General features: G+C 30.5%; 2 protein-coding genes across 3 annotated transcripts; one reads left to right on the top strand and one right to left on the bottom strand.

Moving 5' to 3' along the window:
• Positions 1-1,090: 1,090 nt before the first annotated feature.
• Positions 1,091-3,017, bottom strand: LOC105120786 (uncharacterized). Its single transcript, XM_011019164.1, has 5 exons — positions 2,761-3,017; positions 2,492-2,674; positions 2,320-2,394; positions 1,913-2,053; positions 1,091-1,793 (listed from the first exon to the last, which is right to left on the bottom strand). The coding sequence occupies exons 1-5, from the start codon at positions 2,761-2,763 to the stop codon at positions 1,455-1,457; spliced, it is 741 nt and encodes a 246-aa protein (XP_011017466.1). The 5' UTR covers positions 2,764-3,017; the 3' UTR covers positions 1,091-1,454.
• Positions 3,018-11,404: 8,387 nt separating this feature from the next.
• On the top strand, positions 11,405-15,664 carry LOC105120785 (Plant VAMP (vesicle-associated membrane protein) family protein). 2 transcript variants are annotated; one of them, XM_011019163.1, is made up of 10 exons: positions 11,405-11,415; positions 12,535-12,595; positions 12,895-12,965; positions 13,060-13,141; positions 13,395-13,510; positions 13,613-13,777; positions 13,905-13,946; positions 14,781-14,858; positions 15,201-15,470; positions 15,510-15,664. In XM_011019163.1, the coding sequence occupies exons 2-9, from the start codon at positions 12,544-12,546 to the stop codon at positions 15,306-15,308; spliced, it is 714 nt and encodes a 237-aa protein (XP_011017465.1). In that variant the 5' UTR covers positions 11,405-11,415; positions 12,535-12,543; the 3' UTR covers positions 15,309-15,470; positions 15,510-15,664. The 2 variants fall into 2 exon arrangements, with proteins under 2 accessions (XP_011017465.1, XP_011017464.1); XM_011019162.1 differs by lacking the exon at positions 11,405-11,415 and having other exon boundaries at positions 12,423-12,595.
• The last annotated feature ends 536 nt before the right edge of the window (positions 15,665-16,200 follow it).

Here is a 16,200-nt window from a genome sequence, read left to right as displayed (position 1 = left end):
TTGCTTTTATATATATATATATCATGAACTCATTTCTTGGACACAATAAGGGTTGAATAAATGTCATGTTTCCATGATAACTCAACATAAAATGATCTCATTTATTCAACCCTTATTGTGTCCAAGAAATGATCTCATGATATATATATAGCTTTGTTTTTTTCTGTTTTGCTTTTTTTTTTTTAATAAGGTTATTAGGGCTGATGGAGAAAATATTGTTTCTCGTTGCCTTGGGACTTACACAATTTGCATGAAACAGAGAGACATGGAGGTTCTGCTAAAATTGAAATAAATTAAGTTGGATAGATCATGGATGTCTTTATGGTTTTGAAATTGCTTGTTTATTAAAGTATTTTTTATTTAAAAATATATTAAAATAATTATTTTTAAATTTTGATTTTAAATATTAACATATTAAAATAATATAAAAATATAAAAATATTTTTAAAACACAAAAACAAATAAGCTATTACACACTAATATGCCATGAAATGAACAACATATGTTACTGTCTTAGACAGTATCTGTTGATGTAATAAACCGCAAGAAAATGAAAATTGAGAGCAAATAACGACCGAGGGTAGTTTACGTTGTCACACGCATTTATTGATTAACGTTGCCCATCAATTTTACATCTATTTTGCCCTAGGGAAGAAGAAAGAAAAACTTGAGAGTGGGGGAGCAGTTTCTGGAGGAGAAATCACCTAGTCCTCTATTTTTTTCCCTCAAAGATGATGATGATGATGATTATGCTCTAGTTTTATTGACATTAATTACCGAAGTACTTGTATAAAACAAGCTTGAATGCCAATTTGCTATTCACTTCCCTATAATTTAGCGTATAAAATAAGATAAAAAACCTTCACAAGAATTAATTAGAAAAATCCAAGTACAGACATCGTTTTAGGGTGCTCATGATTTACATGTCGAAGGGGCAAGAAAATGAGCATTCAACATCAGGATGTGGACGCTTCAGAGAGTCCCATTGAAATCATCTTGTGACAAGTAATGAAATCAAACTAATAATTGCCACTTGAAAAGCAGGACATTTGAATTTGATAGCTATAAAAGTATAGGAAGGAAATGATAATCGGCAACTTGTGAATGACAATTACCCCATCACTCAGAAGAAAAAGGCCATAAAACAGGGTCCTCCTGTCACTGTTACTCACTGTAGTAACTCTATTATAGGTAACAGAAAGGAAGAAGAGAAGAAAAACAAACAGAGGCATCGAATGATTTTGATCTGCCATGACCCCCCCCCCCCCGAGGCTCCCCGCCAGTAAATCCCTCAGCAGAATTGAGAGGATTTCATTTTCATTTTCCCTTTCCCTGTGCTAATCCCCAAATCACCCTCCAAGAAACAGCAAATTACCACTTCTAGACAAGCATCCCCGTGCCACTTTCTTCTTTCCCAGTCCCCATGTGCTAGTAGGAGGCCGGCCACGGTCAATTCAATAAAGAGGAGCCCGGTTCGGTGCCTTCTTTCTCCGGTTCATTAAAATGGTCGACATAACGGTATCTCTTGGAAACATCGTCCGGCATGTATTTGTCAAGCTGCTCCTCTTCTTTCTCACAATCTCCGTAGTTGCAGTACAGGCAAGAGCCCTGCAAGCAACCCCACCATCCCCGCCTGAACTAGAACTTGTCTTGCTCGATGCGGCCGGTTCAAGGACCGAAACTGGAGTCATTAAACCGTCATCTGAACCCGGTTCAGACAGAGGCAAGAGCTTACAATCATACAAGAAACTTGAAAGCCCACTTACACCTTTTGTTCTCAAAATATGATCAACCTGAAAAAAGAGAGGATTGGAGAGAAATGAGAGAGACCCAGATGAGGAAGCACGCTGTGAAATGGTTAGAGATAGAATAGTAAAAGAGTAGAGTTTTAGGCATGGTAATTACTAGCTACCTTGCAAGAAATGGAGCAAAAGAGATAAGGGAATTGCAGACCTCTGTCACACCTGCTACAAATGTTGCCTCTGATATTCACTGGCCTTGTTAGTGGCCTTTGATTTAAAAATATCACTTTTGCACTGTTTGTAGTATAGGACTGGAGAAAAACAGAGAATCGGAATCGGTCATGGTCAAAATGGTAGGTGCAATTTGCTTTTTCAAGAAAGGAAGGCATTAAAAAAGCAGTAGCTAAATTTTCTCTGCGTATCAAAATTCAAAACAAGAAAGAAACCATATAAGCAGTAATAAATGCGTACACAGACAGGAGTAGCATAGAATTATGCCACGAAGATTGCGATATCTATATGTTTTCCCTTACGTTTCTTGAATTTGATCATGTTCGTATCAAGATTAATTGCTTACTTGAACAAATGCAGAGTCGAATAATTTCTGAGCATCATCTAGCCTTAAAACATCATTATATACATATCTCCTTATCTGAAACATACAAGGAGAAAAATGTCAGAACTTGTTAAATACATGATTTGTCATGTAAGAGAAAAAACTCATCTTAGCAGGTAAGTCTTGAAGGAACCTGCAAGAGACGGTGAGAGCCGTGAGGAGGCAGACAGTGAGGGCAGAGACTGATGCAACAGTCCAAGCAAAATATGTTCTTTTCATTCTTTCTTGCTCCTTCGTGAATTACACAAGCACTGAAGAATTTCTCTGCAAGAAGTGCTTGAAGCCAAGGAGGTAGTGATAGATTTGATGAAACCAACTGTATACAAAAACACGAAAATCAGTACTACTGCTAATAATTCAAGAAAAGAAAAACAAGAGCTTATAAAACAATTCAAAACATACCATTTTGAATTTTGTTGAGGGAGATGTAGATCAGTGTTTGTGGTCAGGGCTTGTAAAGATGGTGATGTACTAACTATTACTGCAGCGAGAGAGAGAGAGACGGCGCCTGGCAAATTGGTGACAGTACTGGTGTAGGGTGTTACTGTTACCAATGTTAAAGAGCAGGGAGGAAGGGAGGTGGGGGGGTGCCTGGCCTCGGATAAAGGGGTGCGTCTTATTATTGTGTTCTGGACAAGAGAAATACACTGTCCATCATTTTAAAACAAAAAAATTAAGCGATACCTAGCTGGCAGTATACTATACGCGACTTTAGTGTAAAGCGAGGTTTGGAAAATGAAAACACAAAGGGGCAGACAAGATTTTCGTAGTCAGACGATGAAGCAGAGGATCAAGGAAACTCAAATCAAGATCTAAAATCAGAGTAATATTTTAACTTTCTGAAGATTTTAGAAAAGGTAAAGTTAAAGTTCTATGTTCAAATATAATATTTTTCCATTTTAAAAACTGAAAAAACTAGTTTTTAAAATTTTTGACCTTACATTAAACTTGAAAAATAAATTTTAAGAGTTCTTGCAGTTTTTTAAATAAGTTTTTTATTATTTTTTAAATGAAAAACACCATTTTTTTTATGTACAAGGGCTTTTTAGCAATTTTACATTAAAATTATTTTCTTATATTTTAATATTTAATTATTTTCATAAGTTTGATTTTTATTATAGATCTAATATAAAGTTTTTGTAGTTAATAATATAGCTTTTTCATGATAATTTTTTATTTCAATGAGATAAATTAATATCCAACAATTATATTATAAAAAATGTAAAATATTAAGAGGGTTATTATAAATTATCCAACAATAATATAGTCATAATTCTAACGTTTTTTCAGAGAAGAAATCGTTTTTATTTAAATAAATGAACATATTTTTTATTAAAAACAATAAATTGAAAAAAGAAAAAAAATGTTTTTGTTGATTAGAATTTTTCTTGATGTTATGCTTGCTAAGAGCCCTGTAAATGGTTGGCTTGGCCTGGCTGCAGGTGTCCGCTCTTTACTTTTCTCTCCACAAGGCTAGAAACAGCGACTTTTCTCAGTTCTGTGTGGAAAACGGTAAAAAGGGAATCGCAAGTGGCACTCAAGAGATCTTCCCTGGGGTCACCTTTTTTATTTAGATGGGATTTAAAAAAAAAAAAGCTTGGTAAATTTAAAATATTGACAGAATTTGAGGTAAAATAGTACAATATTAGTAAAATATTGACAAAATCATGACTAGTCACGAAAATAATCTCCAGCCTTTTTTCTTCTTTTCCCGTAGTTCTAGTCTCTAATAATTTAAAAACACAACATTTATTTAATGTTGTGTTTTACGGTCATGGTTTTTTTATATGTCATGTTTTGAAACAGCGCGACTATATTATTTTACTAAAAATATTTATAATTATATTATTTCATTTAAATTTTAATTTTTTTGTGCTATAGCTTTATTGTCGACGAGTTTTATACAGCATTTTACAAGACATGCCCCATTCTCAGCTTACAAATGCTCGGGTGATGGTCTACATGTACCCTTTCTTTTTTTTTTAGAAAATAAGACAAATAGACTACCCCAAATTTGTAGCCGTGACAACCACTGTATTTTTCGTACTCAAATATGGGGCCATATTAACGAAGGAGGCCGTGACTTGATCACGAACCAGCACCAATATGCTCGTAAAATATTACTACCGCCATGGATTGAAGGTAATTTATTGATGTTAGAAAACATTTTAATTTATTTAAATCTTTGTTCATATCGATATTTAGATTGTTATTGAAGGTGTGGCAGTAGAGACGACAATTCCATCTTCACCCCAAGTATTGCTTGCTATTCAGATATCTGACTCTATCGGATTGTTCTTCAGTTTGCTCATGCTTCGATTAGAAATTTATAAAATTTGATCTGGTTTGATTGTCGTCAGATACAAAGACAGTTGAGGAGTTCATCCTACCCGAACCCGTCTAATTTTTTTGAACCTTTTATTCTATTTCATGGAGTTGTAATTTACTCCATGATTCATAAGGAGTTTTTATGATTTTATATATGAGTTTTAAGTTTATATAATATTTTATGATTTAGACAACTTTTGAAAATACATTTTAATTTTATTAAAAATTATTTTTTATTTAAAAATAATTATTTTGATGTGTTATTGTTAAAAATAATTTAAAAAATAAAAATATATATTTTTAAATTAAAAATACTTAAAATTTATTAAAAATTATTTTTTATTTAAAAATACTTAAAAGTTTATTTGAGATGATTGCTGAACATAAATTGTTTTTTTTTTAAAAAAAAGCAGTCCAATGGATGCATTTAGAAGAAAAAAGTTATACAAGAGAGTCTAGAGCATGTGTATCCGAAGAGCACAGACAAACTGCTGTCTAGAAGAGTAAAGGTGGCACTGCATGAAGACTAGCAATGCAAGTCGAACGAAGTCGGATTAATAAATAAATAAATAAAATAAGTGCAGATGCAGAGAGGAGTGTCAATTTTTATTTCTATTTGTTTTGTGCAAAGGTTGCCTCAGCAGTTTATTATCTAAGTTATATATTTATTGTATTGTTTTGAATTTACTTGGGTTAATTATTTTATTCAATTACATTTATTATATATTGTATTTTTTAAAAAAAAATTGTTATATATTTTTTATTATCCAGTTAAAATAAAATTAATTTATTAATCTCATTTGATGCTTGTTATAACATGAATAATTGATTTTTAATTTTTTTAACAGACTTTAATAATATTAAATATTATTTAAAAAATCGTGGGCCCTTCGTACCTGGTATAGTAGCTCCTAAAACGCAAGACATGCTATTTTTTTCATTGCCAAAGTACACCTGGCACCTCAACCAAGTCCTCATAATGAAATAAATAAATAAAAAATGGCCACAAATTGCCATCGAAACCCGAAAGCGACCTCGTTCACAAGTGAGAAAAACATGGAAGACAAACCCAGCGCCTCTCGTCCACTGCCAATTTAGCAATAAGCCAAAATAGCCCTCATGCCAACCTCGGCCTGTCATTCTCGAAATCAACAGCATAGAACGAATGGCAAATAGTGCCCTTGAAAATACCTGTCATTCTCGAAATCAACAGCATAGAAAGTGCCCTTGAAAATTCATTTCAAAAATTCTTATTTCAATAATCTCCTATTATTAATTAGTAGCTAGCTAAACTTTCTTTGAAAAATAAGGGATGACTGCCGCCGCCACCGGTTAGGGAATTCCATGTTCTTGTATTTTTGAAATATTGTTATTTAAATCATCATCATCAATATTGTCATTTTGTGCAGGGCAATAGAAACCTACTTTACAGGTCATGGTTTGAAGGAGAAGTCACGTGACATGCATGCATTCTTCGACCTGGAAGATTGTTCTGACTCGTGCGGGTTGAAGATAACATAAAGTTTAAAGACTTGGTGGTGGAGAAGCCATGTATGATATACCCCATCAACTAAAATCAAGAAAAAAATAAAAATATTGTGCAAGGAAAATATCCAGAACGTTTAGACTTAATTCTTGTATATTCTGTCAGAATTTAAGTTTTTCTTTCCAAACTTTAAAAGTTCACTAGGTGTGCTGCCTGCCACTCCATGCATTGGGCGCATGCCTGGCAGGGGTGGTGGCATGCACCACAGTATCTTATGGGCTTCAGCACGTGTTCTAATCCAATATGCTGGGGTTTAGATAGTGTGTATAAGTTTATTTTTCATCTTTGGACAACTAATCTTAATCCAATGCTATTTCATAAATTTTTTCAGGGCTTCATGCGGAGTCTTTCAAGAATTTTTAATTTTTCAAGACCCCAGCGTCGTTCGTTTAATATTATATAAAAATTTAATATATATTATTTTAAATAGATAAAATTCAAAACACCACATTAATTTATTAGGATAAAATAATTTTTCAGTTTTTTTCTTTGTAAAATAACAGAACTATAAATTGTAAATATTTTATAAATCCATCAGATTTAAAGTTTATAATCCACCCTCCTTACTGTATACATATTTAAAAGTTTATGTATTTAAAATGTTATTATACTATTTCTCATTATAAAGACATGTAAGGATTCCTTTTCTGTCATAAAAGACATTTTACTTGTATTACTTGCCAACCATTCTAATTTACAAAATACTCATTATCTTAACTGATTGAATATTAGTTATGAGCTATCTTGGTTTTTAACATCGAGCTATCAATCAACTCGATTATAAAAAAAAGAATTATATTATCATAACTAAGAGATTAAAAAATAATTAAACAGGTAAGCTTTATTCCTTAACTATTTATTTATATGTGAATTTTTTCGCTAAATAATGTACATGGGTGTTATCCTGTTCTAAATTCACGAGTTTGTGGTTTTTATTGCATCACAAGAGCCAATGTGGATATGACTTCCTTCGAACATGATGAACCAAGATTCAAATTATAAAGCAATCAAGATTTGTACACTAATATTAATTAGCCACCCAAAGTTCATCGCTGATCACGTGTTCCGAGGGGCATGAACTACAAACAATGCGACGGCTGATTAGAAGTGCGCATGCGCGTGGAAGAAGTTGAGGACAAAAGACATTAAAAATGTGAAAGAGATGTGTTGCCTCAAGGTGCTGCGGGCAGGGTCGGATTTGAGGAATTGGGTCTAAATGGTAAAAACTTGCAACAGCAAAGCAATGCATGCAGCAGCTGTTCCAGTGCAAATGGTTGGACGGTTATTTATTTATAGCAATAGTAGGACCTGAGTCTAGCAGCCCTATCGAACCCCCTCCCCACAAAAAATAAATAAATAAATAATCAGCTAGCGTAGCCCAAGCCCTCGGGTACCAGTATCGTCTCCGCAGAGTACTTTTCAGATTCTCCTTTATTGCATGAAAACTGACTTATGGGTGGTCGCTGATCATGCTTTCGTCTGGTTTAACTTGTGTCCTACGCTCTTGATACTCGTATCTTCTCTGACGGTATCCCGTGTAAAACGCTGGTTGTTTTTTGTTTTAAAAAATATTTAATTTTTTATTTTAATTTATTTTTAAATATTAAACACTTTAAAAAACAGTTCCAATTATTTTAAACACACCATAAAATCTATTGCGGCATACATAATCCACTGGTTATTTGAACAGTATAATGTCACGGGTAGTAAATTTTTTATAAAAAAATTAGTTTATTTTGATATAAAAATTTAAAAAATATAAATAAAAAATGCAATGCAAATATTTAATTGAAAAATTAATAATCATTTATATAAATAAAAAAATTATTAGGAACAATATGAAAATAAACTATAAAATTTAAAAAAATAATATAGATCAATCCAGGTTTTAATTAGTTAACAATGGCTGAAAAGTCACTAACAATAATTGAAAAATAAACTAATATAATAAATTTGTAACTTAAATAATAATATTTAAATAGTGAGTCAACTAGGATTAACTTGCAATAAACATGGTCCAGAATATTAGAGTGAAAACATTATATTTGAAAAAACTACAAAATTCAATTTTTAACCAATTAAATGTTGATAGATTAACCTAAAAAGAGAATATCAATTATATAAAAAAATTTAAAAAATAAAATTTTAAATCATGAGAATTAAAATCAAAATACAAAATAAATTTTATTTTTTATTGAAGAATGAAATTTAAAAGAAAAGTAATTTTAACCAAAAGATCAAAAAAATTAAAAAAATAATGATTAAAATTAAAATTAAAGATAAAAATAAAATATTGGCTAGAGGGTGGGATTAAAAGGCAAATTATTTCAACAAAAAGACTAAAAAATAATCAAAACAAGGAGGATAATATATGACAAATTGAGATTAAAGAATGAATTTGAAAATATATAAAATTTTTATAAAAAGATTATAAACAAAAAATATAAATTAAAAAAATAAAAACTAAAATTGAAATATCAACAATAAAAAAAATTAAACTATAATTTAAAATAAAAAATAAAAAATAAAGGTCTATCAGATTAAACTATAATTTAAAATAAAAAATAAAGGTCAATAAACCAAATAATAATTATTGATACGTGCCGCATTATTTCCAGGAGAACAAGACAATGTTTCAAATAATACCATAAAAAAATGTTTTAGATGTTTGGAGTAGTAGCACGTGCCGTCAAAATCATGCGATTGCCTCTTGATATATTGAGAACTGCATCACATGTCTTTATTTTTTTTACATCTGATCAAATATTAAATTTATTTTTACCTAACTTGGTAATGATAAAAATAAAAAAGATCACTTAACACTAGTTTTAAATTTTTTGTTTCTAAAAATATTTTAATCATTTTATTATATTTTTAAATTTTTTATTATTGGTTAGATTTCAAATCATTCCTTAACTGATACTATAATAATAAAAAAAATATTGTGAAAAAAAAATCTCAATGCAAGTTTTAATTATTTTTGTCTCCAAGTGGTATTTTAATTGTTTTACTAAGTAATTAAAACAATAAAAAACTTATATATCCTTGATTGATTGGTAATAGCTACTGAGCACTTGAAAAGATTTCAATACTCTTATAAGCTACTGCTATGCTTTCTTAAATGAAAAGATAAAATAATCATTATACTGTTGTAAATTGTGAAGATAGACATGGACGAGCATGTTTTTCAAAAGAGGTTTGGCATTTATTAATGGTGTTACTTTGGTTTCTGAGTCTCCGCCTCTAGAGCTTGGACTCGTTTGAATCGGAGCAGCTGCTGGCAAAGACAATAGTGAAGGTGAGGGTGAGGTTGGGCCCGTAGATTAATTTATTTGATGTATTTGAGTTGCTAGATTGAATGAATGGATGAAAATTTAAAGAGAGAGCAAGGATATTTAGTTTGTGGAAGTTTCTAGTATATTATGTACGAAGGTAGCTTAATTTTTTTACTTGATTTGGAAAATTATATTGATTTAAAATGTAAAATATAATTTTTAAAATAATGAAAGTAAAATGAAAAAAAATACTAAACCAACGAATGACTATAATAATATTTCCTTAAATTATTCCTTTCTAAATTTCTTGCAGATAAAATTTTATTTTATTTAAAATAAATTGTAACAAACTCACAAGATAACATGTAATTGAAAAAAAAAACACCCAGAGGCTTAAAGACTCAACAAAAACTTTATTTTGTACAAAAATTGCATTTAATTACCATTTAAAAAATCAATAAATAAAAAAGGAATGCTAAAAAATAAAAATAATAAAATTGGCCAAACTAAGTAGCGAAGTTAATACTATTCATTTACTGAGATGACAATCTCATCTATTTTTTCTGTAATATTTATATGATTCTTTTAAGCTATTAAAATATATTTTTATTATATTTTCCTTTTACAAACTACAGGTTTGTGATATTTCAAAGGATTATTGTAATTTATTTTTTTAATTTAATTTAGTTTGTTTCTATCGGAACAATTAGCGTGCTAAAATCTTGATGAATTTGCAAACGTTCTGAATTAAAATTAATTACAAGGCATGTCCAAGAGGCCAAATAATTAATGTTTTGGGATTTACTAGCTTATACACGCATACATACATGTATGTGGAGTATTACTTGAAATATCCCTGTTGAAATACATTGTGCGGTAGCGATGTGCGTATCTTTATATTGAATTTTATAATTAAATCTGTTTTATTTTAAAAACTTTAAATTAGGCGGTGTATGATAAATTCTTAAATCTAAATATCACTTTTATATCATTTATTTATTTCATATAAAATTGTTGACTAACACTCCATGTTATTTGTAACCTGTTTATTTTTTTGAAATGTATCCTAATTGCTCATATTAGAAAGATTTAAAATCTTATTGTGGATAGTATATTCTTTAACTTTACATATTACATTTATATTATTTATTTATTTTATTTGCGAATGGTAATTCTAACCATTTATAATTTAAATATTCTTGAAATATCTTTTATTCATAATTATTTTTTATTTTGTCTATTTATTTTTCTTATTTTACTGGGTACAAGTTTTTCCCGACCAAAGCTATGTTTATTTAAAATAATCTTAAACATCTACCTTTATATTGTTAGGTGCAGCAGTCAATCATCATCATTTTGTTGTTTTTTAAAATTTTTACATTTAAGTTAGTTTTTTAATTTATTTTGATATATGCTAATATCACAAATACATTTAAAAAAATAAAAAAATATTATTATTTTAATATATTTTCAATCAAAAAATATTTTTTTAAAAAAACCTCTAACATTATCTTAAACATCCCCTAAATAGATGCATTTAAGAAGATAAATACCATATTTTTAAAATTATTTTGAAAAATGTGCAAATTACTCTTAATCCTTAACATAAATGCTTAAGTTTTGGAGAAATTAAATAATCGAATTCGAATTGGTCTTGCAACCCTAATTCATATTTGTATTTTCGGCTCGCAACACATGTATATTATATAAAAAGAAGTGCTTGTATATTTTTGAAAATTATCCTCTATCCTCGCATAACCTTCTTGAACACGCTGTGCAAAAGGCTATAAATATTATTTATTTTAAAAATATCTTGTTCTTGTTAGGAATCATGGCTCAAACAATATTTCATAAAAAAATATTTTTTTATTTTAATATGTTAATAGCAAAAATAGATTTAAAAAAAAAATATTTTAATATATTTAAAAATAAAAAATATTTTCAAAACAATAATTATCACAATAATACTAAACGCTACTTTAATAACCCATGGTAAACAAACTTAACCTTTCAAAAAAAAAATCCAAAGAAAAACCTAAACACCACTTTAATATTGTTTAATATTATAGTTGAAACTGTATTTTATATTTTGTTTCAGCTATAATTTATTACCATTCGGTAAATATTTTAAACAAAGATTTTGAAGATAGTTCCTATTAAAAACTGTCGATTTTGATGAATAAAAAATTATTATATTTTCACTTTTGTTTTTGCCAAGAGAAAGAAAAAACATAAAGGCTCACCCACTTTGTTGTTTGCTTCTCCCCTTTAAGTTATTTAAGTTATGTAGGAGTTTTTAATATATTTTTTGTAATATGCCAAGTACATTAATTCACGGGTTACTATTTACTTAAATTTCATTATTAATTGAATTGTGTTTAATTTAAAAAAATTTAATTTTTTAAATTATATTTTAATAAAAAACTAATTATTTTTAAATGAATTTCATATATTATAAAATTATAGACAAGTTAATGAAAAAATTAAAAATACTTAATATAAAATATTATTTATTTAATAAAATAATAGTGATACTTAAATCTATAATATTTAAATTAAAAATTATCAATATTAATATATATATATTTTAATTATTTTATAACCTAAATTTAAAAAAATATTTTTAATTATTTTTTATTTAATTTTAATTTTAAATAAATATATATAAATAATAAACTAATTTTAATTAAAAATATTTTTTTATAAAATATCTTTTTAAATTATAATTATAAAAATTATTATAACATCAAACACACTCTCAGGACACCAATCTCACCCAAATTCGATACTCTCACAACATCTCCTTAGATCGAACGGCTCACATCTGTCGCCCAAATTACGCCATCATCGTTTATCCCCCCACCAAATCTCAAAACAGCAATTATATACATATATATTTGTTTTAATTTTGTTTCCTTCTCCCATTGTTTCCCTTTCCTTTCTCGTTAGATCAGGTTCAAAAAAAAATCTCACAAAGAAAAAAACGTTGACACAAATATTTATTTTCACAGATTGATTTTTTTCTAAAAATCAATCATGAGCACTGGAGATCTTCTTAATATTCTCCCAATAGAGCTTAAATTCCCATGTAAGTTCCTTTCTTTCCTTTGCCTTTTCGTGTTTGGTTACCGAGAAAATTAGGAAAACAAAAGAAAATCTCCGAATTTCGTGATTTTGTTTCGAAGTTACATAAGAATGATCCTAACTAGGAGCCAAATTGTTAGTCACACTGTGCTCTCGTAAATTTCTGTTTGGTTGCTGAGAAAATCATGGTAAAGGAAAATCAGAATCTGAAACTAGTCTCGGTTTCGGTGCATTATTATAGATCTAAAACGCTAGTTTAATTGTTGGGATTAAATATTAATAGTCTTTTTTTTATTGATAAAGTTGAATTGAGGAAGCAGAGTTCATGTTCTATGCAATTAACTAACAAGTCAGATAAATATGTGGCTTTTAAGGTATTTTCCCCGCCAAATTTTCCCTTATTGATGTTATTAGTAAATAATAACTGCTATGTGAAAATGTAATCTTGATGGGTTTGTTGAGTTCTAGGTTAAAACAACCAATCCGAGGAAATACTGCGTTCGTCCCAACACCGGCGTTGTCATGCCCGGATCCACTTGCAGCGTTACAGGTGAATACCCCGTAATCAATAGATGATAAAAATTTCTAAATCGCTTTTTGTTGGGATTTATGAAATTCAAATCATTAACGGTAATGCATTTGGCTGATAATACTATACCCAATGATGGTGTCTTGGGTAACTTCGGTAGTTTTCCTTAAGTACATGGCTTTTTCCGGTTTGTTTTAATTGTGCATGTTAGGCATGTCTTTTAGTATATTATGGTTTGAAGAGTTTTCAACTATTCTTGTATGGACTGTGCTAGTTACCATGCAAGCTCAAAAAGAGGCACCACCAGATATGCAATGCAAGGACAAGTTCCTACTTCAGAGCGTTGTTGCGCCTGATCGTACAACTACAAAAGAGATAACTTCTGAAATGGTGGGGTGACTTCTTTGTTTATTCTATCATTTATGTCTGTTTAAAGATTGGGGGTTATGTTTTCTTGATGTAGAATCGAGGATGGAGTATCTTGTTTTGCAGTTTAATAAGGAGGGTGATAAGGTTGTGGAGGAGTTCAAATTGAGGGTTGTATATATCCCTGCAAATCCTCCCTCTCCTGTCCCAGAAGAGTCTGATGAAGGATCTCCCCCCCCCAGGCCTTCTATGCTTGGGAATGGTAACCAGGATATTTCATTACTTGATGCTGTAAGTATATCTTTTTTTTTCCAGTTTTGAGATCTTCTCTCCTCCTTTTGCTTTTAGTGTATGCAAATGTGCTCATTTGTGTTCAGGAAGCTATGATATCTTTAATTTGTTTGTGGTTGTTTTCTAGGTATCCAGAACTTTGGAGGAACGTAAAGAGAAATCTTTTGAGGTAAATTATATTTTTACCGTGTTTTTTCTTAAATTGAATGACTTTGATCTAAAAAATTTAATTTAACGGTCCTTTGTTTACTCAATGACAAATATGTTAGTGTCATAGTAAGATTTGAACTTCATTGCATGAAATCTGAAATACTCAAGTTCATAGTGATTCTAAAAACTCAATCCTCACTGGTATAAGATTTTCAGCTCTTACATTGTTACTTCTTGCAAAAAACTAATGACTGCTTTAATTTTACACTCACCATTCTCTTTTTGTTTTGAAAATCCTCTTAAGAATATGCGAGTATGTTGTGAATGCTCTGCTATATTGGATATTGAGGAATTTAGTGTTGCGCCACAATTTTAATAGAAGGATTATGCTGAGACTGTGAAGCTATGTGTCTTTTCATTCTTTTGTTTTCTGTTTTTGGCGGGAACGGGGTTTGCTTTGAGGGCTGCTGGCAGGGTACATTTGCGGCATTTGAAATATCTAGCCATATGCCTCTAGGAACTGTATATTAATTGCTCAATTTCTGGACATGTTAAAATTCCTGTGCGCAGAAAGCTGACCATGTTTGGGCAACCATGCCAGATAAAATTTTCATTGTACTCTCTTTTAGAGCTTACTTTTACGAGGGTTCATAAGTTCATAATTAAGAGGTTTGCATTGTAATACCATTGCTTTTCTGTATTAAGGTTGTCAAGGATTAATCACCATTAGAGCTTCCAAAGATCAACATTTTCTTAAAGCTAAATGCTGCCACTTGAAAGTATTTCGCTTTATGCTACACCTTTGTTTTTGCAATTCTGGGTCACAATTTTCTGACCTGTGTTTGAATTTCAGACATGGTCTCTGATTTCAAGGTTGACTGAGGAGAAAACTTCTGCCCTGCAGCAAAATCAGAAGCTTCAGCATGAACTGGTATGAATTAAATATTAATGTCATTGTTTAGGCTAGATAATTGGTTGAGGGGAGTTTGGACAAGTTTGATGTTGTGTGCTTTTTTGGGATTGGAATTTCCATTAAAATGCACTACACGCTTTTGGTACTTGAAGTTGATGATGTGAAATTCTTATCTTGTGTCAATGAATGAGATGCCATACGGTATAGTAGGAAGGATAGTTTGTTGTTGTATATCTTCTTTTGCCTACATGAATTCCTTTAGTCAAGTTTCATGTCAATGAAATGCCTCTAGTTATTCAATGATCTTTTTTACTATTAGTGCTCACCTATCTTGCTGTTGTGTGCGATTTCCTGCAACAGGAACTGATGAGAAAACAAATTAGCAAAAAACATGCCGGGGGTGTCTCTTTATTGGTTGCATTTCTGGTTGGTTTGTTTGGCATCTTGGTTGGCTATATCTTCAAGTGAACACAAGGACATGCATGTGACTGAGATTAGTTTGGGATGGGTTGCCAACAGATTGTGCAGCCTTCCCAAAGGTTTTGAAACTTTGTAGTGGCTTCCTCATGTAGTTTGTAAAATCATAATCTGATGCATTGTTGGTACTTTTGATTATTGATTATTGATTTGGTTGGTACTTTTGATTATTGATTATTGATTATTGATTTCTCAAATGTTTGAGCATGAACTATAGTTGATTTAGGTGGTGGTTAGACTGTCTAGTAGCCTGTTTAACTTAAGATATCTTGTGAATGGGTTGATTTGTAGTCTAATTAGTGACTGCCCTTTCTCTTGCAATGAATGGGTTGATTTTTCTTACCGAAGCTCAGCCTATCAACTACTGCTCACCAGTCTTCTTCCTGAACCTGAAAATGTACGTTCTTTCCTTTCCATCTCTGATTCTTCTATTTTTTGTTTTGCGTGTATTTCTGTGGTTCTTACAACCTGCCTGATGCAATTTATTATTAATCCCATAGTAAGGGCTGTCAGTTTTCCTAAGTCACCAACACAAATTCGAGACATGAAATGTCCTGGTAAGGCGATATGAATTTATGGTATGGCTGCAGTATGGGGAAACAACAGATTGAGCAATATTGGAGGCCAGATACTGAATGATGAACTTTCGGCTTCAGCAATCCTGAGTTGCAGTACAAGAGTTGAAGCACGTATCTTGCTTAAACGAATGAAAGGACCAATCCACTCTTCAATCAAAACCAAACATAAAAGCCAATTACTCGCATGAAACGGGGAAGGAAAGAGAAAGACTTACAGGCATTTATATAGAAACAGAAGCTCCCCATTTTGCAGACAATTCACCTAGATCGGCATGTAATTAAGACCAGAGTTTCTCCAGATGGGA

Source organism: Populus euphratica, unplaced genomic scaffold (genome assembly GCF_000495115.2).
Source record: "Populus euphratica unplaced genomic scaffold, PopEup_1.0 scaffold6.1, whole genome shotgun sequence".
NCBI lineage: Eukaryota > Viridiplantae > Streptophyta > Magnoliopsida > Malpighiales > Salicaceae > Populus > Populus euphratica.
Note: the sequence above shows the minus strand (reverse complement) of the source record. Positions and strands in the feature narration are given on the sequence as shown.

What these genes read in the sequence shown, in the direction of transcription:
- LOC105120785 (XM_011019163.1), top strand. Translation starts at nt 12,544, where the DNA reads ATGAGCACTGGAGATCTTCTTAATATTCTCCCAATAGAGCTTAAATTC. An exon ending in ATAAATATGTGGCTTTTAAG is followed by an intron (nt 12,966 to 13,059) that starts GTATTTTCCCCG and finishes GTTGAGTTCTAG; the next exon opens with GTTAAAACAACCAATCCGAG. An exon ending in GTAAAGAGAAATCTTTTGAG is followed by an intron (nt 13,947 to 14,780) that starts GTAAATTATATT and finishes TTTGAATTTCAG; the next exon opens with ACATGGTCTCTGATTTCAAG.
- LOC105120786 (XM_011019164.1), bottom strand. An exon ending in GCTCTCACCGTCTCTTGCAG is followed by an intron (nt 2,395 to 2,491) that starts GTTCCTTCAAGA and finishes TGTATGTTTCAG; the next exon opens with ATAAGGAGATATGTATATAA. An exon ending in TCGACTCTGCATTTGTTCAA is followed by an intron (nt 2,054 to 2,319) that starts GTAAGCAATTAA and finishes GTTTTTCTCCAG; the next exon opens with TCCTATACTACAAACAGTGC.